The sequence below is a fragment of the Falco peregrinus genome, chromosome 14 (assembly GCF_023634155.1).
Source record: "Falco peregrinus isolate bFalPer1 chromosome 14, bFalPer1.pri, whole genome shotgun sequence".
Lineage (NCBI taxonomy): Eukaryota > Metazoa > Chordata > Aves > Falconiformes > Falconidae > Falco > Falco peregrinus.
This window is the reverse complement of record NC_073734.1, coordinates 9,679,222-9,706,915: the sequence shown is the minus strand read 5'-3', so window position 1 is coordinate 9,706,915 and position 27,694 is coordinate 9,679,222. Positions and strand designations below refer to the sequence as shown.

At 39.0% G+C, this 27,694-nt stretch overlaps 1 protein-coding gene across 1 annotated transcript in view; it reads left to right on the top strand.

Moving 5' to 3' along the window:
- The window catches only part of VAT1L (vesicle amine transport 1 like), a 64,074-nt gene that overhangs the window by 24,416 nt on the left and 11,964 nt on the right, over positions 1 to 27,694 (top strand). The window contains exons 5-7 of the mRNA XM_055819030.1: positions 1,533 to 1,636; positions 2,882 to 2,937; positions 5,068 to 5,262. Coding sequence (XP_055675005.1) covers positions 1,533 to 1,636; positions 2,882 to 2,937; positions 5,068 to 5,262 — 355 coding nt within the window. The remainder of the gene's footprint in view (positions 1 to 1,532; positions 1,637 to 2,881; positions 2,938 to 5,067; positions 5,263 to 27,694) is intronic.

The window sequence follows — 27,694 nt, the reverse complement described above, 5'->3', positions numbered from 1 at the left end:
CTTCAGAGGTTGTGAGCAGGAGAAGGTGGGCCAGTGGCTGAGAAAGGATAGTGGAAGGAATCTGCTTTACTGCAGGTGACTGGGGTATTCCAGGGAAGAACTTTCATCAAGGAGAAAAGTAAAAAAAAAAAAAAAAAAAAAAAAAAAGCAACCCACCCACCCCCCAAAAATGAAAAAAACCCAAACCCAAAGGTGATATGAATGTGGAAATGATCCTGGGGGATGAGGAATCATTTCAACTGTGGAAGGCACCAAAAGCTGTTTGATTGCAAATTATTAATTTACAGTGAAAGCTCATCCAGTGGCCTGGATGTAAACCACTTAGTACCCCACCTACGGCAGCAGTAGCACACAGTGAAATTGTCCATTTTGCTGCTGTTTGTAACCAGTGGATGTCTGAGTTTTGTGAGGAAACAAGGATGCGTTACAAGCCATAAAGCTTAACCTCTTTCCTGACTTCTCATTGCAGTTACACCACTGCAGAAGGCATGGTCATCAGGTGCTAATTGGTGTTCGTGGGGATTAGACGCTGGTTGACTGCCCCTTAAACCTTTGATAGTCTCCAGGTTGCAATTTTCCTGTAGTTTCTGCATCAGTTATTTACATAACTTTCAGAGTGTTACTCAAGAATTTACTGCTGCTTGGGCTGTTTATTTGGTTAGGAGGTAGGGTTTTAGACTTAGGTCAAACTAGTGATAGGATTTTGCAGCTAGTGTTTTGCCAGAAAAAAAAAAACCTACATTGGGGTATTGGTGTGTGGTATTTGGTTTGTTTTTTGTTTTTTTTTTTTTTCTTTTTTTTCCTTCAGCATCCTATTGACATTGCATTCACAAAGGTGCTTATTGGAAGATCATAAATATGCAAGCTGTTTATGGAAACAATATAAATACTTTGTGATTTCTATAATATGACCTGATTGTATCCTTAGAGCTGGGTTTCTAGCTCTTGGTGACTTCTCTTTATGCTTGATTTAACTCTTCGCTGATGTCTAGTTTGTACAAAGTCTGAAACAGAAGACTCTTTAAGTAACTGTCCAAGGGCATAATTTTATCTGGAAAGGACTAAAATAAGATATGTTTCCCTATGAATTCCAAAAAAGAATATAAGATGTGAGTAACAAAAATGTCTTTTTTCTCTGACATTTGTTGACCAGAAAAAGACAATCTCTGACATTCTCATTCACTCAGAAAGAACTTTGTCTATCACCTGTTTAAATATATATATGTATATATATATATAAAATATAATTTCACTGAAAACCCTCAAAAAGGGGGAACAAGATGGGTTCCCACCCTTCTAAGCCTGAAGGGCATGGGTTGGCTAGCCCAACAGACTTGCATTCCAGCACCTGAATGAGTTTAAAAGGTCTTTTGATGCAGAGAAAGTTTTCACATAGTCATAGCCTCAGCCTTAGAGTCCTTTCTAAAGCACCTGGAAAATGTTAGTACCATGTTACCAATTGGCCTAGATCATGCTGGCTGACCAGTCCTCTGGATCTTACTGCAAAGTGAGATTTCTTTCTTGCTTTTCAGAATCTCGACAGATGGAGTAGATATTGTTTTGGACTGTCTTTGTGGAGAAAATACTGGGAAAGGCCTCAGTCTCCTCAAACCACTTGGGACTTACATTTTATATGGTGAGTGGAAAAAGCCATGTACATACTTCAAAACAAAAGCTTTGCAAAGGTTAAAAATCTCTTAAAATCACCCATGCCACTCCCTTCGTTACTGGAGGCTACCGTGTAATACTTCCTCAAATTGACCATTTCCAATCAAGGATTTTAGTGAAGCTGAGCACGGACTAAATTATTGAGAAGCAATAGGTAATACAAAGAAACTCTTTAAAAAAATAATTGAAAAAAAAATATCTAAAAGTGAAACCAAACGTATGTTTCAGATTGTTAAACATCATTGGGTGATACAGAAGTGTAGGAGAAAGATTGGCTCTCTCATTCTACACATAGGAATCACAGTGTGGCCAAGGAAACTGTAAAATAGTTCTTGTGGGAGGGAAGCTTGGAGGAGGATTTCAGGAAGAATGCTATCATTTTTATTTGACATGACGTTTAGGAATTCAAGCCCAGGCTTCTGTTCACAAATTCCTATTCATGTACATGGACTACTCCACATCCTGAGTGAACACGTCTTTCCTGCAGTTCTGCCAGGCTGCCTTGTTGTGCGTTGATAAAGCAGGCCAAGCTTCTGTCGGGGGACAGCTGAAGGGATTGCTAGATTTTGAAATGAAGAATATATCTGTATCACAGTGGAAGGTGCAGTGGCATCATGGATAAGCACACCTGCGTGCTTGGGCTTTCATCTAGCTAGCAGGATGGCAGTAACAAATGCCTTGTCACTCAGATTCCTGCTTGGGCTGTACAAGCCAACCTGGCTGCCTGTTTGTAATGAAGTCCCTGCCAGCAAATCATCGTTACCTTTGTTAACAGGTTGTAGTGCGCGTACATGCACACATGTAGTAGTCGTACACATTTAGCTTTACGGATATAGAAAAAGGATACCTGTGTGGTGATGCTGCTAAGTAATAACGGTCAGAGACAAATGGCATGACAAATTACATTTTACTGCAGAGAGAGCTACAGAAGAGTTTTGGTGTCAAGATGCCTAGTAACACTTAACCTGTTCCTGGTTTTGGAAGATTTGATAGTTTGTTCTTGTCACCTCAAAATACCTATAAACTTGGAGGGCTCAGTCACCTTGGCCTCTTTGTCATTTATTCCCAAAGTATGAGGACATCTACTAATCCTTCTTAAACCTGTGGAAATGTTTTTTCTTAAATATGAATCACGGAAATGATTTTACATATGATAAATGGTCTGCTTGTCGGCATGTAATAAGTTGTGTGTGAATATACTCTTATTTTACAGGTTCTTCTAACATGGTTACTGGGGAGACAAAAAGCTTCTTCAGTTTTGCAAAATCAGTAAGTGTCCCAGTGCTGTGATTCTGCTTTTCTAACTTCAGTCTTTTCTGTAGTATTTTCATCTTCATCATTCTTATTTATCTCTAATAAGTTTTTACTTCTGATGTTGCTAAAGTGGGTGTTTTTCTGACTGCAGTGGTTTGACACGTTCTCTTCTGGTACAGCAGCTAGACAGGAATCGGTTCTGTGTGCAATGCATATTTAAATCATGAAACGGTTTGGGTTGGAAGGGACCTTAAAGACCATCTAGTTCCACCCCCTGCCATGGGCAGAGACACCCACCACCAGCCCAGGCTGCTCCAAGCCCCGTCCAGCCTGGCCTGGGACACTGCCAGGGATGGGGCACCCACAGCTGCTCCGGGCAGCCTGTGCCAATGCCTCACCACCCTCACAGTAAAGAATATCTTATTTCTAAACTAAATCCACCTTTTTTCAGCTTAAAGCCATTCCCCCTTGTCCTATCGCTGCATGCCCTTGTAAAAAGTAGCACTTTAGCTGTCTTGTCAGCCCCTTTAGGTGCTGGAAGGCTGAGATAAGGTTTCCCTGGAGCCTTCTCTTCTCCAGGCCGAACAATCCCAACTCTCTTGGCCTGTCTGCACAGGAGAGGTGCCATCAGACGTACCTCTCTTACACAGCTAAGTGTAAAGTCAGACTGCATTATTTATTTACTTATGGATACGTATCCATGGATAGGGATAACTGTACCCTACAGGTTCTTCATATCTGAAAACACTGTCAGGACAGTGCAGTAAATTAAAGGAAGTATCAAAGAAGATATCTCTTTTAAGGTGGGGCTTGTGTCCAGTCATTTCCAGCTTTTCAGAAGCTAGTTCATAAGAAACGCATTTGTCAGTTCTCCATGATCATTGCAAATGACATCAAAGAGGTGATGATGTTGCATTTGTTTCCTAATTGATGATGTCAACAAATCCAAAATTCAAATGTTATATTTTTTTCTTCAGCTTACTACAACAACAAAAAATCTGCTCAGAAATCCTAGAGATCAAAAAAGGGACAAATATATCAAATAAACTGCTAGTGAGAAATAAGTTAACCAGGAGTGAAAGTGATTACTTCAGACAAGAAAAACGGAGCGAGAAGCCTTGACTGAAGATCTGTCATATCTTTCTGCCAGGAGCTCATTTACAGCTTCCAGCAAAAACCCCTTCCCAGGAGAAATTGGCTTCAAAAGTCTCTATGTAGTTGAAAACAAGATAAATCAAAGACTAGCAAGAAGCTGTTCTTTGCCTCCTACATTTTCTTAATGATTGTAGTGGCACGATCTTTGTTGACAATGTGTTTGTGAACTAAAACAAGGTAACCTTTACTATGCAGCCTTTATACTGTTAATATAAACATATCCAGACGAGTATAATTGTAGGGTAGGTTGGCCCGACAAGATCAATTTCAACTGAAATGTTTTTCATGTATGCTGGTATTTGTTGACTGAATAAATTGGATTTATAAAAAATAGCATATCAAATTTTGTATTAAAAGTATAACTACTTTCTTGATGTAATTATACTGCAAAATTAACTCATAAAAATTGTATGAAAATTTTAATTAAAAATTGACTCATTCAAATAAAACTTGCTAGGAAGTAGGATCTCAGTCTCAGGATGCTCTTGGGCTAAATGAGATGAAACAATTTCATGAGACATTGTGAGGGTTGCTCAGATACCACAAACAATAATGGCTGAAAGGTACGTGGAAGCTGATAAGCAGTGCATGATTTCCTTTTTTTTGAGAGAAGAGTACATGTCAAGAGTTGCTTGCGAGCATTTGGGAAGCTCGCATGGCTCTGTTGAGATAGCAAAGGATAGGAGAAAAAGAAGGGAGGTCCAAATTCCTTACTCCTAGACCCATGCCCTAAAACCAGATCTGTTCACCATTTTTCTAACACCCTCATTTCATGCCACGCAAGTCTGTGTTTTATTTCCGCATGCCACTCAGCTGCATACTTTTTTGCCTCTTCCTTAAATAAAATTCTTGCTGTTTCTCTTTGGCTGTTGCTTCAGATCTGACAGATGAGTTGTGTATCACATCTGCCCAGACCGTTTTGTTGTGAACTTTCCTGTACATTTCTTGAGAAATGTTTTTCTGACCCTGCTGCTGTTTATTGCTTTGCAGTGGTGGCAGGTTGAGAAAGTAAATCCTATCAAGCTCTATGAGGAGAACAAAGTCATTGCTGGATTTTCCCTGTTGAATCTACTTTTCAAACAGAATCGAGGTGGCCTGATCAAGGGTGTGATGGACAAACTTCTAAACCTATATAACAGTAAGAAGATCAAGCCTGTGGTTGATTCATTATGGGCTTTGGAAGAGGTAGGAGCAAAATTTCCTTCCCCATTTTGAAATTTCTGAAATATGTGCACTACTAGATTTAAATATGTTTTCTAGTTATTAATGTATTCTGCTTTTTAGTTTGTGCACAAAGCTGTCTCCAAAGCCCCTGCTATTCAGAAACTCCATGATCCAGAGTTACCAAGACATTTCTCTAATAAATATTTCTGGAGTATCAAATGCTCTGTGCAGCGTTCTTGAAAATACTACTAATAAATGCGGTTTTTCAATCTTAGAAAATTATATCAGTTTCCTAAGTGCATGAAGTGTGACTAGTAAGTGTGGCCTGAAGTGCAGACGTTATAATTGAAAACAACTTAAAATCTATTCTGAGGAAAAGATCTAATGCATAAGCTTTAGTTTCAGTGTTATATTTGTGCTAGCAAACCTGGGAAGCTTAGAGGTTTTCGGGAGGCTGCTGAAAATGTATCACAGGCAGTCAAATCAGACCTCACTTATAATGTGAGGTACAGTTGTGCAGTACGGTGTTTGTTTGGTTCTGTTTTTTCCTTTAATGGCTTAGCTCTTCTTAAAGACATGTAAAGGCACTTAATATGACTGTAGCCTGGGCAAATAAACCCCTTGATCAAAGCACTGTTTCTGAGATCTTTATACTTAAGATGCCGATAAATGAATGCAGGAATTTTTGAAGGTGTGAACCAGTAACATTTAAAGAAACGGTGTGATTATAGTAGCAGTGCCAGATTAATATGTGTCTTACGTGTTTGTGAAGTGCACTGAGCCTGACCCATCACGTAGGATGCATGATGCTTTGCTGAAGGTGGACTGTGGTTATATCGTATGGTTGCTATTCAGAAGGTGCTGTGACAAAATTCTGTCTGTGTCTAAACACGTGAGCTGGTATTACCATGCATCCATGAGGAAATAGTAACCATCAGACTTAGCACATTAATAGTGACTTTTGTTAAGATTTTGAATGCGCTGTGGGCAGGGTTGTGAGCCCAGCGTGATGCTCATTTTCAAGTGGCCTTACGGTACCACCATTGTCACGGACACAGGTAAGATATCCTGAGTTGCGGGGCAGGACTCCGCAGCCTATGACACTTCTTGGAGCAGGATGCATTACCTGTTCCCTGGGGCTGGCGTGTGCCTGGGCTGGGTTATATGATGACAGAGTGTGTACCGCCTCAGGTTGTGGTAATGTGGGAACTGTACGTCTCTTCATGCTGTCGTTACATCTGCCCCAGTGGACCCCAACATACCACTTTACGTGGTCCAGCAGATGCAAATGGTCCAGCATGAGATGTGCTTTGTTTGTTCCTTTCAAAACAGGGGATGACAGCTTCCCTGGGAATCTCTTCCTGCTTCTCTAGAAGGTCTGCCTAAGGCCACCCTGTCACTGATAGCAACTCAGTTGCACCTCAGGGTTTTACCAGCCAGTGGCATGGTGTGGCTAATTCTCACCATCGAACTGCTTAAGGGAAATCAGATGTTGTGTTTAAAGAGCAGCTGGCTCATGCAAGACAAAATCCTCTACTATTGCCTGAAAGGAAGAGCCCTTTGAAGAGCAGTGTAAAATAGAAATGGGATCAGATGTAGGTTTTTCACGTGGGTTTTTTTATTATTAAATAAGCTTACAGAGTATTTTAAAAATGTGTCACAAGTCTCTGGATAGGCATTCTGCAACTTCTTCATGTAAATACATACTTTGCATGTATCGGTGAGTAAGAAAAGGATAATTAAAATAGTAACAATAGCTTAAAAAATTCTTGCTTGAGGACATAACGTGAAAAATTACACATGGCAGGCTGATCTTAATAGTCAGCATGATGGGAATTTGTTGGCAGACTTCTGTTTGATAACATTTCATCCAACATTTGGCAGTAACACGTATCATCCCTACCGGTAGATTGTGAAATATGTAAATACATCTGTTAGAAAGCACAGTCTAGAAAACTGCAGCTCATTTATCATGCCTGCTCACTTTCCATGAGCTATCTGGTAATTTACAAAGGAAATGTCTGGCTAGTATCTTCAGGGATATAATAGTACTAGAGGTGTCCTTAATCGATTGCAAAGTATAACTGAAATATTACTCATTTTGCCATTATCATTTTGGGGACATATTTTTGTAGGTATAAAAATAACTTAAGGCTGACTCTCAAATTAATATGATGCACAGAAAAATGTGTCATAGCTGAGGACCAAGTAGAACCAGACTGAAGAAAGGTTAGTATGCATTTTTGTTCTGGTTTGGGAAGTTTCTTTTTTTAACTTTATGGCTCTAACATCTTCCCCCTTTCAGAGTTTGCCATTTGATTGCTTTCTATTTCCTATTGAGTAAGCCTGATTTTGGCCAAATGAAAGTGGACATGTGGAGATTCTCAGTAGTCTTCATTCGAGAATAAACCAGTGTGACCACGTTTTACTGTTGATGTTTCCTGAGGAAATGTCCTGACCCGTTAAAGAACATTGAGATTAAATATGTTTAAATTGAGAGTGGCCGAAAGGTGGATTCCCTGCATGGCATTTGAAAATGAATGAATGAATAGTTTTCTGTGGAAGGATGTCACCCCTCTGCAGATGCTCACAGAAGAATCCATTTGTCCTCTTGACTGGTAATTTTGCCATAGACATGACCTTGAATCCACTAAGTGACATTAATGAAAATATTTTAAGGAAAAAAAATTCAGAGGAGCCTCAACCATGGGACACCTTTCCAAATGTTTAATGTTAAAAACCTGAATGTATCATCACATATGTAAAAGTTTGGATCCATATATGAAAGGCATATCCCCAACGTGCCCCTTCAGCTTGCTTTATTCACACTGCATCTGTTTTCATGTATTCTTTCTTTGTGCAAGTATCAATTCACAAATTAATGCAGATTCTCTGAAGCCAACATAGAAGACATCTGGTTTTCTTCCAAAACTGTATTACAGTATAAATACTTATCTTTTCAACCATAGATCAGTTGCAGTAGCCATCTATGTATCAGAGGTGAAAAGCACCTTTGCGGTCTTAGAAGACAATGAGTTATATCTGCAGTGCTGTTCACCTTTGCTGCTTAAGGCTGGTTGCTACAGGAGTACTTTCTTGCATGATGACCCAAAATTGAGGGCTTTACAATCTAGTGCTTTTGAGAACAGCCAGAGAAAGGTTTTGTGTCTAACAGGTCTCCTTGAACTGGGCAGCGGGGGGGAAGGGCGGCAAATAAATCATAGTTCTGAAAGCCTGGTATGGTTCCTTGAACAGCATTTATTTGTTTGGGCTTTTTGCAAAAGTACACAGTTTGAATTAAAAAGAATATGTACTGATTAAATAATACTATAATTGCAGTAAGATTTTGCGTTTTAAAGTGTTTCAAGTGACAGTAATACAGGGTTTAGACAGATGGGAATCTGATAACTTTATCACGTAGTGTATGTTAAGTGATGTCTAGTTGATTGTCAAATAATACTCGAAGATAGCAGAGCTTGCAAATTGTTAGACAGACTTGGCTTGATACTGTTCCTAATGAATGGTGAAGGTTTGTCTGATTGTCAATGAGCTCATATTAATTGGGATACAATCTCTTCTGGTGTTCTGCTTTCCCTGTTTTCAAAGGAAGCCAGTGGAAGGACTCCTGGTTTCACTGCTCTTTGTTTTAGGACCAGGGTTGCCCTGTCTTTTCAGTACAGGCTGCTTAAATGAATTTACCAGTTGTCTGAAGAGAGAGTGGGACAGAATTTATTCTGGATGGAAACTTAGCAGTGACTTAATTTTCTTCAGTGCATCAGATTATGGTTGACACAAGGGAGATCAGAATCTAGACTTGACTACTGCTATGGAGCAAAATTATTTGTATTGCTGTGTTATCTGTTGGTGTTGGCTTGGGAAGGGTGATTTTTATCTCAAATTCACATCCATAAATCCTAGTAAAGTCAAGTCTGTTCTCAAGGAGGCCATTAGAGTCATTAATGTAAGAAAGGTTTAACAAAGAGAGACAGCAGCAAAATCCACAGATACTTCAAAATGGAAATTAACTGGGGAATTACTCATCATGAGATGAGTGAAGTCATACAATGAATTAGCTGTTGTTGAATGTCTCGCTGTTTTGCAACTATTTGTTTATGTGTTCAGGTGTTGAAAAGACATAGATGGTGCATGCTTAAAATATTGTTCCTGTAGTAAAAAACTGATTGTCTGTTAAGATTGCAGTTCATTACAAATAGTGGAGTTTAAAACAGAATTGGTATGCAGTCAGTATTTGTCAAGCTTTGTGGTTGTTTGTTGGTAACTACTCATCTAATCCTTAATTTGCAGTTAGTTACTCTTCATTCTGATTAATTTGTGTGCATTTATGCTTTAGCATTCTCTGGAGGGTCTGTGAATCTTCGGCTTCACACAGTAGATGATTCTAGATTATTAATCAGGGTGAAAACTGGAGGTTCTCAAAATCTAGCATTCAATAAAAAGTCCATGTGGCATTTTCCTATTAAAATTCTGTTTTCTTCAGCTTTTTATAATTGCAAAAGAAAATATATACTCAAGGTGGAAAGGGTTATTAACAGTTACGCACGTTCTCTGATGATTTACAGCAGTTAAAAGTAGCACTGATAGCACGTGAAACAAAACTCGCAAAGTCTTGCGCATGAGCTGCCAGACAGGAAAGTGGCAGCACAAAATCTGGTCCATGTCATCAAATCCCCATAAGCCCCTGCCCCTCACACTAGGCTACCTGTTTCAAAAGGGACTCACAGTATGTCAGGAAGTTTTCAGACTTGGGCTATTTTGGCCCAGATGGGTGACCAGTAAGATGATGGAAAACCATCCTGTGTTGTGTGCCAAGGGATTCATTGCATTCTTGTCTCGCAAATGATGTAGTGTGCCATCACATAGTAATAATGGTATCAAAGACCTGTACTGCCTTAGGGCCAGTGAGAATGATGAAGATTCTGAAACCTGGGGAATAGAGCTGCTATTTAGTCTAAAAAGTAAGAGGATAATCTGATGACATTACAAGATCAGGTCGGTATATTACAGCAGGCACTGCACGTCACCCCGTGCCGTTGTTCCGTAGCGATAATGTAGTAATGGCCTCAGCAGCTCCTTACTTAAATAGAGATGTGACAGCTGGAGCCCAGATCCAGGAACATACAGTGGCATTCAGCTGGGATTGGAATCAAGGCACTAAATACACTTAAGGTTCAGGCCCTGTGGATCTTGATACAAATATCAGAAGACACTAATGATTGTGCCTCGTGGTTCAGTGCATAGAATATTTTTGACTGGAATGAGCCATGCACCTTAATTTAGTTTGTAAGGATCACTGCACTATCAGTTGCTTTTTGGGTTTGGGTTTTGGGTTTTTTGTTGGGGTTGTTGGGTTTTTTTGGCTGAATAATTACGTGAATGTTGCAGGTCTAGCTGTAAATAGAATTCTTATATAAATGAGATCTCCGTGTCTTGAAGCCAGAGCTTTCCTCTATGATAAATTCCTAAGGAAAAACCAAGCTGTGTTTAAGAACCTAAACCTACAGGAGTGCAGTGCAACTGATTACATTATAGAATACCTGCTGATACAATAATCTTCTTTAAAAGAAATGTTTTCTCATATATTGCTGTTCTCATATAGTTACTGTTCTCTGCATTAGCTTTCAATGTTACTAGCCTGCAAAGGAACACAGTAGAAACCTTCCATCTCAGATCACACCCTTATCAAGTTGCAATCCAGTGACAAGAACTGGATGAAGGAATATTTTCGGTACAGCATTTACAACATACTTTGGGGAGGGCAAAGCCATCACAATATGGGTGTTTAAAAACAGCACTGCTCTGTGGCTTCAGAGGTTTCAGGTACTGTAAACTTGTTTGGGTTTTTTTTCCACTGAACTCATCCACTTGTGCTTTTAGATATCAACAATACCAACAGTATTTGGGGCAGGGGGGATGGCAAATCTCAAACCCATGATAGCAGAATAATAACAGTGAACCCCCTAAAGCAGATACTTGGATTTCATCAGATGCTATTCATGCCTTTCACTGATCTTCACTTTAGGGCAAAAAGCCTTCCATGTATCGCTATAGTAAGACACAGAGAAAATTAACCCATTAGTTACTTTTAACATAGTAAGAAGGCAATCTAATAATATCAGATCAGGCTGGTACCTTGTTATGAATACTAAACGCCATCTTGTGTCTGGTTTTTTTAGCGATAATGTAATAATGTATGTGCAGGTTTTTCTGTCTTCTGCTTGATGAAAACAGATTCTTTAACTGACCAAACTACACCTTTTTTGAATCAAGCAACTTCTATAGCATTTAGAGCCTGTATTTGTTCTTCAAGGTATGCAAAATAATCTAGAGTAACGTGATGAAACTGCAAGTTAATTTGTAACCAAAGTAATAACCCTCATGGAAATACAGAGAATAATAATTTTTTCGTAAGCATAGAACAGTTTTCTTTGCAGTGTTATATTGTAGAAGGAGGGAGATGTAACCCATTCTGAGAAAACTCCCATGAACAAGTCTGTGTTTCCTTTGCTGTGATTATCTCCTCTAGCATTACAATGCAGAGTCTGCTTGTTTGGATGCTGTGCGTACTACTTTGACAGGACTTCATTTAAATTTGTTTTCATTTGCAGTTGTTCATGAACTGCTTTCCTGATTTACAGGTATTAGCTCTGCATATATATGGTCCTGTGATACTGTCTTAGAACACTTTGTTCTTCCTATGTGTGAGGTTCTGTTTCCTTTGACTGTATAAAATAAACATCTGTAGTTCAAAGTAAATCTAAATGTTCTATCAGTACATCACCATTGTTTCTTTGTATACAAACAAGTCTAACACAAGTTTCATACAAGCTTCATGCAAATATCAAAGCGCACAGAAATGCAAGGAGCTGTGTCTTACTGATGTAACAGGTTTCAGAATAGAGACGTGGGGAAAGCAGACTGAGAAGCAAAACCTGGGTAATCCAGGGTAGTTTGTTTCTATGTTCACGATCAAATGATACACAGTTGGAGGCCAAAATACCTTTCAGATGTTGTGAAGAGTAAGGGGAAAACTATTCCACTTGAATTTTACCTCACTAAATTAAATGCAATGAATACAAGTTCTAAATGAATGAAAATTTAATCATGGGTAAGGTAATTTTTAATAAAGACTTTGTGAAGAATTTTTCCCAAGATGCTTATCTGAAGTAAATATTAATTAAAAATCCAAATAATTTTGGTGCTGTATGCTTACAGGAGTGAAATATACCATGGAAGTAGTGGAGATGAATTACATGTTGCAGTTCTTTTCCCTCTAAAACATTGTGTGTGCTTGATTATGGGATCCTTGCTGGTCTGACATGAATTATTTTCTACTAAATGCCTATATAATTTCATTTACATTTCTTCCCCGTTTAATACTGTTTAACGGAACTTCATATCACTTTGTAACTCATTCTACCCTTCCTACCTGTATCAGCAAGCAATGGCATAAGCCAGTAGTGGTTTTGGATTCATACACTTTTGATGGCAGTGTAACATGATTATGATTTTATTAAGAGTGAGATAGAAGTAAGACAAGAATTATATATAGGCGCTGTGGCTCTGTAATAAGGCCTCAGATACATGACATTAGCTATGATTACCGCAAAATCAGTTGAGTAAATGAGCTGTTTTAGGAAATTCAAGACTTCACGTGTTAAGTCTGTTAAGTATGTAAGCAGAAGTCAGTTATTTTCAATTGCTATATGTTATTCATAAAAACTGCATGAAATTCAAGCTACATGGATGGAATTTAATTAAACAAGTAATATATTTCAGGTCTGTGCTTTCTTTTATTTTCTTTTACAGCTTCTGAAATTTAGCTTGTTTTGTCTAGTCTGCTGGTTGAATAACTGTGTTTAAACAACTTTGCCGTCTAGAGTCTTCAGAATGTTCCTTTGTGCATGCTGAGAATATTCATGCTATAATACTCACTTAATAGATAAATAACAGAAGAGATGGTGGCTATCTTCATTCGCCTGATGCCATGCAGCATGTTAGTGGAAAGATCATGGATCAGCATGAAAATCTCTTGATTTCCAGTTCTGACCTCTTAACGGCCAAGCCCCTGAGCTGCATCTCAGCATCTCCATGAGCTTATGTGGTTCCGTGTGTTTACTGGGGGCTCTAATTGCAGAATGGTATGTCTTCTACCAGATTTCAGTAAGCCGTTTCATTTCAGGGGAACGGTATCTTAATGTTTTGGACTGAAGTAGCAGACATGGGAAAAGTATTTTGGCAATATTTCTGATGAACATTGATTCTGTGTTCAAATGTTGCTGCTACAAAGGTTAGAGGCTGACTAGTGTGAGACTAAGCCTCTCTCAATTAACATAAATACAGCCCACAGCTACAGCACTTTTCTAATCTACTTAGTAAGCACTCTGCTAAGAATTAATTAGTTATGGAGATACGCAGGCAGAAAATACTTCTCTAGAAGGCATGAGACACTGGAAGTTGAAAGTGCAGTGGTGAGTCATGATAGGTGTTTCTGGGTCAGGACAGATTGTCATTTCTGTTTGCCCTTGTGTGCTGCACAGATAATAGCTTTCTGTAACTGCAGGGCAAAGGAAAACAACACGTAGACATGGTTCCTGATGGATAATGTGAGGGTGGGGGGAACGGGCAGGAAAATAATACAGGAAGAATTGATAGATTCCACTCAAGAAAGTGTGCGCTATTAAAGATAAACTTGTCAAATGCTTCTAGTTAATTAAATTAGTAACAGGAGTTTGTATATGGGGAAAACTGGTTGGTCATTTATTAGAAAAAAAAGAACAAACCTGTAACAGGGAGCAAGCTGCTGATTCATTCCTGTGAAGAAGCGGTATTTTACAGGGGTAGTCTGCTTACTGAAATACATTAGCTGGCTTTTAGGTAATAAATTGGTACACATTCCTTATGTATTGAACTGATACGGTGATACCGTACCCGTGCAAGACAATAACCAGAGACCTAGTTAGGGAAAGCTTTACCAAAGCAGAGGGGATATACTGTAGACATCAAGGACACTTTTAAAAAACACCAATGCGTGTGCATACCTCCAAGTGATATACAGTAAATTTCTTCTATGTTTGTTGTGAATGGTTGGCTCTAACATACTTCTTTTACACTTAATTTTTGCTGTTTGTGTCATAGAATTTAAGCTGTTCTCAAGAGTCAGGAAAACAGGGTTTCATGAAGTCATTTTGCTGTTCAAAAACAATTTCTAGACTCTGTGAAGTATGAGAGAACAAAAGCTATGTGCTTTTATACCCTTGATTCAAATGTGCTTCATTCCATTCATTTTTATTTCTACCTAATAATGCAATGAAGCATCTGCCTGTCTTCCCCTAGTCTTGCATGCGGGTTGATTAAATATATGCCAACACGTTACATCTATCAGCAGAAATAATTTTGAATGGATTGTAACAGAATGCATACTTTATCTCCTGTTCCACAGACTCGGTAGTACCACTAACAGGTAGTACCATAAAGGAATTCTTAAGATTTGGTTAACAGTGACTGTTTTCTGTCACTCAGAGCAGAACTCTTGGATACCGTAAATGAAAAACACTAGATACATAGTAGGTAGTAAAGGGAAAATATTAGAAACTAGGTTTTCAAAGACACATTCAGATGCTATTTCATTCCTGTGCTATGCGCTGTTAGTGTGTGTAGTTAAAGCCGCAGAGCCTGCGAATGGAACCTAGCATTTTCCTCTGTGTCAAAAAATTCCACTCACGCTTCTTTGTTAATTAGTTGACTGGTTCAGAAAGAAAGCTCTCGGTTGTTCAAGTTCAACTGGCAGGGACTGCTAATGTGAGAAATTCAGCTTTCCTCCCAGGGTATCAGGAAGGAGAAATCAGAGGTGTGTGTTAACAATTCCTAGTGGTTGTTTTCATTCTTTCAGAAACATTTTTTGGTCTCAGTTAAAATTTTAAAAGACCTATTTTCCAGGTGCTAAGGATTTTTTAAAAACTGAGGTAGAAATAGTGAAGTCTACTTGGCAACTTTGAGAGAGCTGAGATGTCACCCTTCTGTCTGGCACAACACAGAATACAAATAATTGAGATTCCTCCTGCCTTTGAAGCCCTCCCATTTTCAGACAGAGATCCTTGATGATTTTGGATGAATTTTGGCCTCTAATGTGCAAAAAAATCAGACTAGTTGTTTTGTGTTTTTTTCTGACTATAATCTGTGAGTCTAATACTTCATTAATCAATTAATGCCTAGAACGCCATCTTAAGGAGTCACTGAAAAGAATCAAAAGGGAGTGGGAGAGAACAAGGGAAATTTCTCCTGACATTTAAATGTCGTAGGTCCGTTTTAGACAAAATGATGCGGAGTTGGCAGCATTGGTCTGTGTGGCCTTCTCCTGTGACTGACAGTGAGCAGAAAGGTTAATAAGGCAGAAGGGAATGAGATGCTTTCAGAGACTGCAGAATTACTGTAGTGAGAAACATCACTAGATACTAAGCCTTCAGCATTTCTGCTGTATATTCTAGCTCACATTTTTCTGCTTTTGGGGGATTTTGCATGCTTGGCCTAGGAAAAGATAATGCTGATGTAAGCTTTTACCTATAGTAGAAGGATGTTTAGTTGTTAGTAGATGCAGAACTCTGGTAAATTAAATTAATTGGGCCTTTTTGGTTTTAAAAATGCCTTTCTAAAGTGAACATTCTAGTTCTCCTGGGATCTGCTTATCAGCATATCTATGGAACAATAGCCAAAGAAAAAGTAAATTATTACGTTCATCAGCAAAACCAAGTTTGGCTCTCAGCAACTAATGATGTTGATGACTGGTTTTGGCAGACTGGTAGAATTGTTTGGTACTCTCATGAGCAGTAGCACAGAATTCATCATCATAATTTTTATTTTATTTTCATACTAATAGTCTAATTAGGTTACTAGATTCTCTTTATTGCAAAGAAGACAAAATTTTTGTGTTCTATTTGATATAATTTTGCCAGTATCTCCCCCAAAAAGCACATACCACTGTCTTATCTACAAGACTTGTAGATAAGATCATTTTGTGGTTTTATGTAGGTAATCTACATATTAACCAGATGATCCATTGCTGGCATTGATTGTAATTAGGAAGGACAGTTGACTGTTAAACTTCATGAGTCAATGCATTCCAGTGTTTGAGTCCTACCTTACATACCTTAAGATTCATGACTGGATCATTACAACATGGACTAATTCATTACTTTCTATATATCAAGAAAATGAATATCACAGTTGTGCTTTAAGCCCACTCTTGGGGTTCACCACCAGACTCTTGTAGTTTCTCCAAAGGCTTGTGGAAGTTGATCAGGGGCACTTCATAGCAGAGGGGGCACATACCATGTAGAATTCTGTTTTGATGCCACCTGATCATCAGGCTGTTCTGATTTGGAATTTTTTTCAAATAATCTAAAATTCCCTGTTACGTGGCTTTTAAAGTCTTAAAGGTTTAAGACCTTATAACACATTACAACATTAATGCATGCTATGATTAAATTCTCCTTTTCTAAATATAGTGCGGAACTTCAGTTGGAAGCAAGTTTACTTTTCTGGTTTACATAATTTTATCCTGAAGAAAATGCAATGATTTTATCCAAAAAACCACTTCATTTTAGCGCATGACAATCATTAATCAAGGTAAATATCCTCACCTAATGAAAATGGCTCATATATTCTTTTCAATAGTTTTAAACACAGATGAGTTTTAAAAGCAAAATTACTCTTGGGCATAAAGACATCTCTTAGCATAATATAATCCAAATTTAATGTGATAATTTAGAGGTTTTATGTGTTATTGCAGTTTAGTAATGATATTATTGCTCATTACAGGTAATGATACAAATTAACAGCAAGGCAGCAAAGCAGATAGATTGTCAATACTAAAGTTCCCTGTATATTTTAGTCTGCTGTGAGTGACCAAACACTAAGTTATTTTGTAGGGCAAATCTGTATGTTACAGTCACTGCCATAAAGGAAGCAATTCTAAAAGGAAGCAATGTAATTTAAGATCTTCAACTGAGAACTGATTTTCCACTGTTTTGATTTTACTGAATATGCTAGTTTGACTATCAAAGTTCAGGCCTTGAATGTGGCATTAAATTGCGCCCATTTGAAAATGTAGGCTGTATCTGTAAGAAATAAAGCCTCACATGTCACGGACTGCTTCAAATCTTTGTTAAAAAGCGTTCAGTTTAGTAGAATAAAGGTTGTGTAAAAGTGAATTCCCTACCATCAGCAAATGCAGCTTTGAGAAGAACCTGAGGGTTTTTATTTTATTATATGGTATGGTTATATCCTGGGTAAAATATCTTAAAGATCTTAAACCTTCCTGAGGAAAAAGGGCATTAACGCAATACTGTATCTTTTCCTTCAGTTTAAAGAAAACATCCAGTGTAATTCTAAGAGTTCCTACAGTTAAGCCTACATTCGCCTGCAGCTAGCAAAATAAAAGTTCTCACCTATTTTCTTGAATTATTGTAGCTAGTGTACATGTTGTTTGTTTTGCAAGTGTAATTGAATTCGATTAGAAGCTGCCTCGGCTGAATCAGTGACGTTCTATCACATGAACGCTTTGCTTTGGCTCCCTGCTACCAATTACATAGCAATTTGATTTCAGTCAATGCAGTGTAATGCTAAGCTGAATGTTAAGCCACACATCAGCATTAAACGTGTTGTAAACTGAATCAATTTTTATAGCAATCACATTGGCGCAGTACTTAGGCAAAGTTAAGATCTTTAATATAGGCTTAGAATGAGACATTTTTTAGCAGTGCCAGGAGAAATACTAAGTAGTAAAGCAAATAGGACTGCAAAATATATTGTAAAACTGCCAGCTAGCGAACAAGATAAATTCAAATACCTTTCATCTTACCTAGATTAATTAGTTCAATCTTATGGTAAACTGATGTAGCTACTGAGGATAATCATGAATCACACTCTCTAACATTACAACTGTATTAAAATTTAATATATCAGTGGGTTTTGGTTTTATTTAAGTGTAATTTTAGTGAAGTTTTGGAGTGGCACCCAATGGTAGAGTCTGACAGCTTTTTGAATAATCAAAGCATATGATGACTTACGAATAATTAGATTTGCAATCCTCATGGTACTACTTTCTGAAACAAAAAAAGTTATATAAGAAATCAAAGGAGAAATATTTTCTTGTTTGGATCTTTAGAGGCCTCTGGGATTTACCTTGGTGAGTTTCAGGAATTTACATAATTGGTTTACTGATTAGGGATGACTTTTATTGGAGAGAATCCATTGTTACAAAAGAACATGGATATTTTTTCAAAGACACAATGTATAATGTGCTCTTGTAATCTGATCCTAGTAGGTGGATTTGTATATGAAGCTTCTTAGACTTTGGAAATTACAGTGTCAAGGCTTTTTAATCACTATGTCTTTACCTTCTGGGAGACTGAATGTTTACTGTATTTTGTAACCAGTAAGTTTGGTTCCCATGGTTTGGAATAGTGGTTCTGGAACAGAGCACAATTTCTTCTCAATAGTAGTAATGAAAACTAGGACAGGAATTTCTGATTTTTAGTTACTGATTTTAAGATCCCATATTGTGAAATAAAAATCTCGGAGTAGAGCTCAAGGAAGAATCTCACTTTAATTGTTTAGAAAATATGATGAAAAGTTACAGTGGCAGAAGTCATGTTGGTCACAGGTTTTGTGCCTGACTTCCAAAAAAAGTCATCTGCCATTTGGGAAAGGTAGGGGAAGAAGCGCAGGTTTTCATGAAGCTGAATCTTATTACAGGGTTCAAGTAGAAGCAAGCAAGGCACAGTCAGCGGCCCCTACTACTGCAAGGCAGAGAAGAAAGGCCACAACAGGGAAGGTTAAAGGACAGAAAAAGGACACAGACGGGTGTCATGCAGGTTGTGCTGTAAGTTTGGGTTTGAAAGTGTTGGTGAGAAATACCAAAAGAAATGGTGGTGCTGGTAAGCTATAGAGAGGTCTGGAATAGCAAGATTGTAGAAATGAGGTTTTTGTGAAGATCCAATTATGGAATGGTGGTGCTGGTGGATTAGAGAGCTGGAACAAGACTGTAAGACAAATGAGCTGGGAGTAATATAGGCCATCAGCATGGAGTGCTGGTCAGGTAATATGAGATAAAAAGGGACCTTCCTTTTGGAAAGTCTTCTGCACTTTTGCAGCTTCCTAAAACAAAGCACATCCTCTCTAGTGAGGTACACACAAAGAAATGTCTCCTTTATTTAAAACACAAATGTTTTGTTGCCAATAAACAGAAATTTGAATGAACAGTTACTGATAAAAGCTTGGGAAAGAGCAAGGAAGTAAACACATGTGGGTTTTTGATTTTGTTGGATTCCAGAAGGTATTTGGAAGGGCTTTTGGTCTAAACATAAAACTGTAAAAAAAAAATAAAAATTCCCTCCCCCAAACCTCTAGTTTTTTTACCATAGTAGCAAAAAAGAGATAGCACAAATTATTTCTTCTGTACGCACACAAACCCAAATGGTGTGTGTAGGTCCGCATCCTTTAATGAGGCAGAGTAACTAGTACTAATAACACATAGGAGTTAAATGTCCATCTTTATTCATGCCTCAAACTCCAGTTTACCTGGGTGAGCTCAGGTTGCATTATCCCTAATTTGATTGCATTTGAAGCATATTAACAGTCGTATGAGGTCAGAACAGGGTTTCATCTGCACCAATATCCAGCTTCTAACATGACAAGGACTGTTGGTTAGAGAGAATAAAAGAAACAGCGTATAGAAAAGGCACTTTGAGCTTTCTAGAATACTTCTCTTATGTTATTTGACTCTGAACACTAAAAAATTGTAACAGCTTGTACACTAAAGCTGTGGTATGGTTTAAAGGGCCACCTGACTGAGGCACTAGCACACTGCAGTATTCCTCTGGAATATCTAAGTATTATGTGTTGTCTTAAAAGACAAAGAAACCAAGGCATGTAATTCAGATGCTTTGCACACAGCCATACAGTGAAGCTGTGTTAAATCCACAAATAATACCCTCAAGTGCTGTCACTGTGAAGGTTTAACACTGCCATTACTGTGAAGTCTGCTGTGCCTGGAAACCTGGGCAGTCAGGGCCCCGTAATCCCCAGTATTGCTCGGATGAAGCAGAGTCCCTGCAGAAAAGAGCCCAGTCTTTGGTATTTCATTATATTCTGGTGTAATTGCATGTGTATACAAAAACATGGTAGAATTGGCATTGATTCTTGACAAATGCTTGTTCAAGAATCGCCTAATATTTGGCAGGCTGGTGTGTTGGGTTCCCCCCACCCCCAAGTGGCACTGGTTGTGCCCCTTTGCCCAGAGGCAGAAGACTTGGATTGACTTGGAAGACCTCGAAGCTCGTTAGCTCAGAGACAATTCAGAATACTGTGTCAAAGAAAAAAAAATCTTCTGTCTTTAAATAGTGTCCTGCAAGTGTCTAGACAGTCTGTGTGAAAAGCTGTGGTTCTGGAAGTATTTCAGACTTGGAGTTCTCGTATGGCTGTGAAACAATATAGTTCCAGAAAGGCTGGCTGATCTTTCACTTGTGTGTGAAGAGGGATCTCTGTTTGCCAGATTCCCACAGAGAAGTAACCAGACAGGATTGCTGCTGCAAGGCTGTGGAGGGGAGGTCAACAGCATCCACCTTTACAGCCTAGGCATTATAGTTGGAAAGACAACAATACACCACCACGCAGAGCAGTTATGCTTACAGTTAAGTCTGCATGTTCTAGGGGTGGAGGAGGGGGTGCGTTTGGTGACAGTCATAACTATTAGAACATGGTGATGTGAAAGAGAACAAATGAAACATATTTGTGGGTTGCTGCAGTTGTTCTCCAGACGTTTTTTTCAGAGAGATCACAGGGCAGTGTTGCTGAGGCAAGAGTTTAAAGGCTGATGTCATGGAGCTTTGATAGTCCATAACAAGATAAAATGTCTTTTTTTTTTATTATTGCATAGTGATGAATAAACTTTATTTCCTGCCATAAATTGTTACAACAGATTGTGATGGAATACACCAAACTGAACATGATATATGAATTCAATTTAGGCAGGAGACTGCTGCATCTTAACCAAATACTGAGGGCTTGTTTCTTTTGCCCGCGACTGCCAAAACTCCTTTGCAGCCAAAGGAATTTTCCCCATTGTGAGATCTGCTGCTGTGGATCAAACCAGACTCCCTAGAGTGGTATCTGAACCACTACGCTTTTAAATACCAAGGTTCAGGAGTGTCTGGGGCATCCCTGCATGTACAGTTGGCTGCAGCTTTCTGTAAGATGCATTATTGCTCAGAATGGAGGAGAGTACCATAAAGGTGACAGTTCTGAGCTCCTCTGCTTGTGGCTTTGATGTGCTTAAAGCCATCTTCCTAGTATAAATTGGGACCATGCTATCGTAATTTCTACCAGCCATCCCAGAGACTCAGATGGCATCTGGGATTTGTTGGCTCACAGGCGTATAGTAGCAACCAGAATTGTGATGTAAGAGGGATCCCCCTTTCATCAGTGGATTTGGGAAACTTCTAAACTTTGTCACAACAGTTCTTTATTCCTTCCACACAGCACTATGCCAGTCTTCAGACTGGTTAATCTCAGTGTAGAGTCCATACGATTGTATTGTGCTATCAACTGGACAGACTGCTGCAGACAATTTGGGTTCTGGCTTTGTTGCTGCTCTAAAAGAAATTCCAGCATGGGATCCTTAAAGCTTCATCCTGATTCACAAGATGTGGCTTTTCTGCTTGAGTGTGTTCCAGGGATTTCTTCACCGATCTCTACCTTTCAGAAACAGCCCTTAACTTTGAAAGTAATAAGGTAATTATTTCCTGTATTAATGCAAAAAAAAGCCTCCCTTTCTCTTCAACCTTATGTTAATAACAAGTGATATTGAGAAAAGTTGTGCTGTACCAGTTTAAATCAAAAATAGCTTTCCTTCTCACTCTGTACAGGTGTTTTCTAAGATAATACCACACAGTCTTACAGAGATGTTCTTTCTATAGCGTTCCCCATGCAACCAAAACACTAGTGTTTAGCTGCCGTAGTGCTGAACACCCCTGTGCTGTCCTAACTTGCTGGAATTCTCTGTTGATGAATTTCAATGCCTTTTCTTCTTTTACCATGTAGGAAAGGTCCCACCAAATTGATAAGCTAGGCACTGATGTTTGGTACTTCTAAATATTTAATTTGATGTTGGTTCTGCCTTTTCTTCTGCTTTATCCCTGTTGACTCTGTAAGTAAAAAGCTGGCAAGATTTGGCTCGGTTATTCTGTAATTATAAGGCTTTAAATCTTTTTCCTTGAATTTTACTGAGGCAAAACAAATACTCATTGACGTCAGCAGGAGCTTATATGAATAAGGAAAGAGTGAAAACAGCACCGTTCTGCGGCTGTAGCTCTCCCATCTAAAAGATGTATAACTTAATAGATATCTTCAGTAGCCGAGGGAGGACTCAGAGCCAGAATTTGCCTGTAGCGTCAGTTTTTATTCCTTTGACATTTTTCTCATCTTGGGTCTGGTTTTAAGTCTTGCTACCATGGCAACATACAGAGAGGCTAAAAGGTATTCCAGAGAAAAGGTCTCTCCTTGCTGACAGGCAGCAGAAGGAAATAGAGGCCAGAGCTGCTGTTCGCAGCTGTGAATGGCAATGGAGGAATGAAAGGGATTTAAAAAGTCCTTTCCATTTTCACCTATGCAGGCGAAACCATTGGTGTGTAACAGAGCATAAACAAGTGGGTTGGATAACATAGTTTTTGATTTTAGATGTATACTAGCAGGACGACATGATGTGTTAGTTTCACAGCAAGGAAACAGACTCCACGACCCAAGTTAGTTTCCTATTCCTGTGTCTAAAATATTCTAAAAATCATTGCTAACAATACTGTTTAACACTTTAGTGGCTGATTTTGATTGTATCCGTGTTTTCCCCATGCACATTTTTTCTCAGTGCTTGATTTCTGCATGTTAAGAGCTGGCTGTATTCACCATGGGCAGGAACAGAGCCTATTCAAAATCCTGTAATATTATGCTTCGCTTTCATCTGTTTTGCGAGGTGCTGCATACCCTCAGCCTCCAGGAGAACGAAGAGAATTTGAGAGGTCTCTTTAGAATTACTGGTGTAGGGAAGAGAGGAGAATCAGCCTGGGAAAGTGAGGATAGTCGAGGGCAATTGCAGATGGCAGGTTTGCCAGCCTCCCATATACCCATACCCAGGTGCCACGCAGACACGCAATTGGAGTATTTTGTCACAGCAGTTAGATCAATTAAATACAACAAGCACTTTTCTGCTAGTTATTCTGCTGCACAGTGCAAGGAAAATATTCCTATCACAAATGCAGATCATTCCCACGGAAGTGTGTTGTGGTCAATAGAGGTTATTCCATTTCTCCTGGGGAAATAATCCCTACCAGCAAAAGGATGGTTTTGTCCAGGTAACTGTGTCTATGGTAGGGTGATTGTCAGTAATCACCCCCAGGCAAACAGCTTTTCTACAAAAGCTTGTGCAGAAGACTTAGCCTGAGAAAGGGAAGTATTGCAAACTCATTAAAAAAAATAAAAAGCCTTAAAAAAAAGTCAGCATGTTTTCCAATTAAATATTATTCCAGTACATCACATTGCATAAACCTGACAGAGACATTGCAAGTTTAGTGAGGAGGAGCAAATATGCCAGCAAAAAAATAGGACTATATTTTGAGAGATGTCACCGAGAGTAGAAGGACACAGTCACCAGTGGAGAGGAGCCAAGTGCCTGGTCCCTGCCTGTGTCACAGGGTGTCCAGGGAGCCCGTGTTCTGTCCCTTCTCTTAGCCTGAGCTGTGTTAACAGGGCTGTGGCAAATGTAGCCTGAAAGGGAGATTTCCTTTCGCTCTGTACTTCGGCACCCTAATGCCCTGCCAGAAATCTACGTGGAGTAGTACACCAGTGCACTTCCCTCAGAGCTGCCAGCAAGTTTAGAAACTGTTATCCTTGGTTTCTGGAGTTTCCTCCCTTCCATAGAACAAAGCTACAGCCATGGAGACAGGCTGCATGATTTCCCTTTGTAGAGAGGGCTGCGTTCAGTTTTAAAAGCCGTATATGCCAATGACGTGAAAGAAAACTCTTCTCCTGGTCAGAGAAGAGCGTCTGCAAATACAGCGCAGCTTACGAGTTATATTAAAGACAACGTTGCTTTGTAATAGACCACAGGAGCGAGTCTGAAATAAAAATCATGTTGCCTTAAAGCACTAACGAAAGCTGTAATATTAAAGCTTTGCCTACGTGGAGTCTCAGCTAGAATAGACTGCAGTATGCATCTTTTTCTTCATTACTGCATACAAATGATGCTTAAATAAGTATTATTGATATTAGTGTTTGTAATTCTAGTGGAGATAGCTCTGGGCTTATTAAAATAGTGTCTGTTACAAACAGCAACAGAACAGAACCAGCCCTAGAATGAAAAATGGGCACGTTTTTAATTCACGGGATTCTTCCATTAATCTGAACAAGATTTGGATCATTACCTGTGACACTTGGGTTGCCAAAGTAACCTTGACTAGCCAGCTGATGTTTGCATACCGCATGACACTATCACCATGGAGATCCTGGCCGTGTGATTTTGCAGACATGATGCAGTTGCAGGCTTCTCAGACATACGACAGTGAGCAAGAGAGGAATTAATTGGTAAGGAATGCTCTTGCAGACAGCTTTTCTCTCTCTCAGAGAGCCCCTGCATGGAAGTAATGCAGAAGCTAAACTTCTCTTTATTTTTTTCGCAGCATATAGAGGATGAGGGCGAGGGTAATAGGAGGAAGCTCCCTTGGCTTTCGTAAGGAGAATACCGAGTTCTCCTAATGGAAAGTTCATGCTCTGCCAGGAAAGTACTGACCTGCATGAAAACAATGTGTGAAGGATAATACTGATTTACAGAATGTGTGTTCAAGTAATTGAAGCCTATTGAACACTACTAGTTGACAAAGGAATACTGAGACTTTTATCCTCTTTCAGTACCTGCTCTTCTCATTCACGTGCAAGCCAGTGATGTCAGAGAAGTTGCATCAGTGGAACAGGGAGTGAAATTTGGCCATATACACAGAATATTTCAAATTCTTCTCAAAAAGTAGCTGTCATGCTGTGTGCTTTCCTTTCTAGTATCTACTGAAGCTCACAGCAGCACTAGGAAGTGGATTTTTGGACCTGTTCTGCACAATACCCAACCAAAGACCATATCGAGTGTTAGAAAGATCCTGTGAAACAATCTAATGTTTCTTGGTCTTTTCCAACCTATTTCTGAACCAGGGCTTGTAACTTTTAAGTTCTGGCATATGCCTGTATGTTCAGACAATTATCTAAACCTCTTTGCTAGTTTCTGTATTTCTTGTATTTGGCCTGTACCTTACTGCTGTTTCTTTCTCTTCTAAATTTGAAAGCTCTTGCATTGACAATACAGTTGAAACAAACAAACAAACAAAACTTTTGAGAAAAGACATGATTCTGTTTCTGATGGTTAAGCAGGCTAAATGGATGCTTTCTCCTTTCTACCCATATTCTTTGAATAACAGAAGTACATCAGCCTCAGGATAAAGCTGTTTTTTCCTGTTGCAAAGTGCTTTGTTCCACCTCTTTTACTTGTCTATGAAATTGGTTGTACGATGACAGGTGGTTAAAAGGTGCTGTTACTGTTTCAGTGTGCTACAGCTCTAATTAGTAGGCTTGGCTATGATCAGGTGGGGGTTCTGTTGACAGATATACGCACCCCTAAGAAGACACCATCCCTGCTTCAAAAACTGCCCAAGAGCATCAGGTGGTACGAGCCAGGAGGTGAGGGAGCACGGGATAGCTATCGCATGACTGTGGCAGCTACTTCTCAAATAATCAGCTGTTTTCAGCCTCCCATATACACACCAAATGAGACTTAGGAAGGATTTGAGGGGTGTAGTGACATCATTGGCATTTTGGGGATTGCCATAAAGAATCATAAAGCGCCAGCTTTGGGGTTGTCTTTGTTAGAGACTTTTTTATGTGTAAGTGCAGCACAGGAAAAATCGTGTGAGTGCTTAAAATAATAGTGGGTGAAAGTGCTCTTAGGAGGTGATGTGGGCAGAAAAGACGGGCTGATGGGCAGATGCAGAGACTAAATGTTGCCAATTACGTCTTCGCTTTTCATCTGAAGAATCAGGGAGGGATTAAAGAGGGAAGGGACATAGCTGGAAAAGTAAGTTTTTTGGGGTGATCTTTGCAGCACAGGTTACAGTGGGTGAGGGGATTATTTCATGGCTAGAGGGGAACATGGCTTCTTCACCTGCTGGAAGGCTTGGACATTTTCAGTGTGAAAACAGAGGACAAAAGTTTTCTTTGAGATGATGTGTAAAAATAAACAGTAATTTTTAACCTAAAGGTGTGGAACTAATGAGAGGGAAAATTATAGTTGTAGATCATAAACTAAATTAATGCTGTGTTCCACTGTGCTCATCTGGAGGCGAGGGACGTTCCCTTTATTTGGATGCTGATCATCTTTTTGACAACATGTAATGATACAGCATTAGAATGATTGGCGAGTTTGACAGATTATACCGAGATAATTGAACTAATTTCACTTCTGGCTTGGATTACATTTGTAACCTTGGCATAAGATTCTTTAGCCTTTTGTACTATGGCCTAATTTACCAAAAAGAGGAATGAAGGGTGCCTTTCTTGTAAGCAGAAATCCTTTCATATACCTCGGGGAAACCCACTGTCACCAGAGGTGCCCAAGAAGAGAAAGTACACTGTCCTCTGCCACCATCCAATAAGCCTGCCTTAGCTGAGAGTGAGGGGTAGAGAAAGTCATTGCAAAAATGACACTGTCATCTGTAGATGCCAGTTTGTGCAGCAAACTGCATTCAACCTCATGGAATTAGAAGAATACCCACTCCCCTGTTGCAACAGTGTCTTTTAATTCCTTCTCTTTTTTTTTTTTTCTTTGAAGTAAATGAATAACTTTACTTAAAAAATAAATAAATTATGAAATTCATTACATTACTGAGCTGAACAGCTTCATATAGGATGATGAAAGCGTTATGTTTTGACATTTCCACTAGGAAGTTTTTCCATGGCATGTTGCCTTCATTGTTTCTCTCTACTAAACATCCCGATTACTAAGATGGGCCTAAAACCCCCGATGTGTTATATTGGCGTAGTGAGCAGTTTAATGTTCCAACTTCGCAGTCTCTCTTATTTTACTCCTGAGATTGGTTCTTTATACGAGCCAAATACAGAAATGGATCATTATGTTTAAAATAATATCTAAAGGCTTGAAAATAGCATCCATTTCTTAGGCAGGCTCCATTTGTCTTTCACACTGTGAAATGGTGCAACAGATAATTAGTAATATATTTTCCATTTAACTTTGCCTTGTATTTATAAAGCAGTAGGCTGCTTTGCTGTATTCTGATAACAAAATGAAGTTCTATAGACAACTGAACGTCAGCAAGCATTTATGAATATC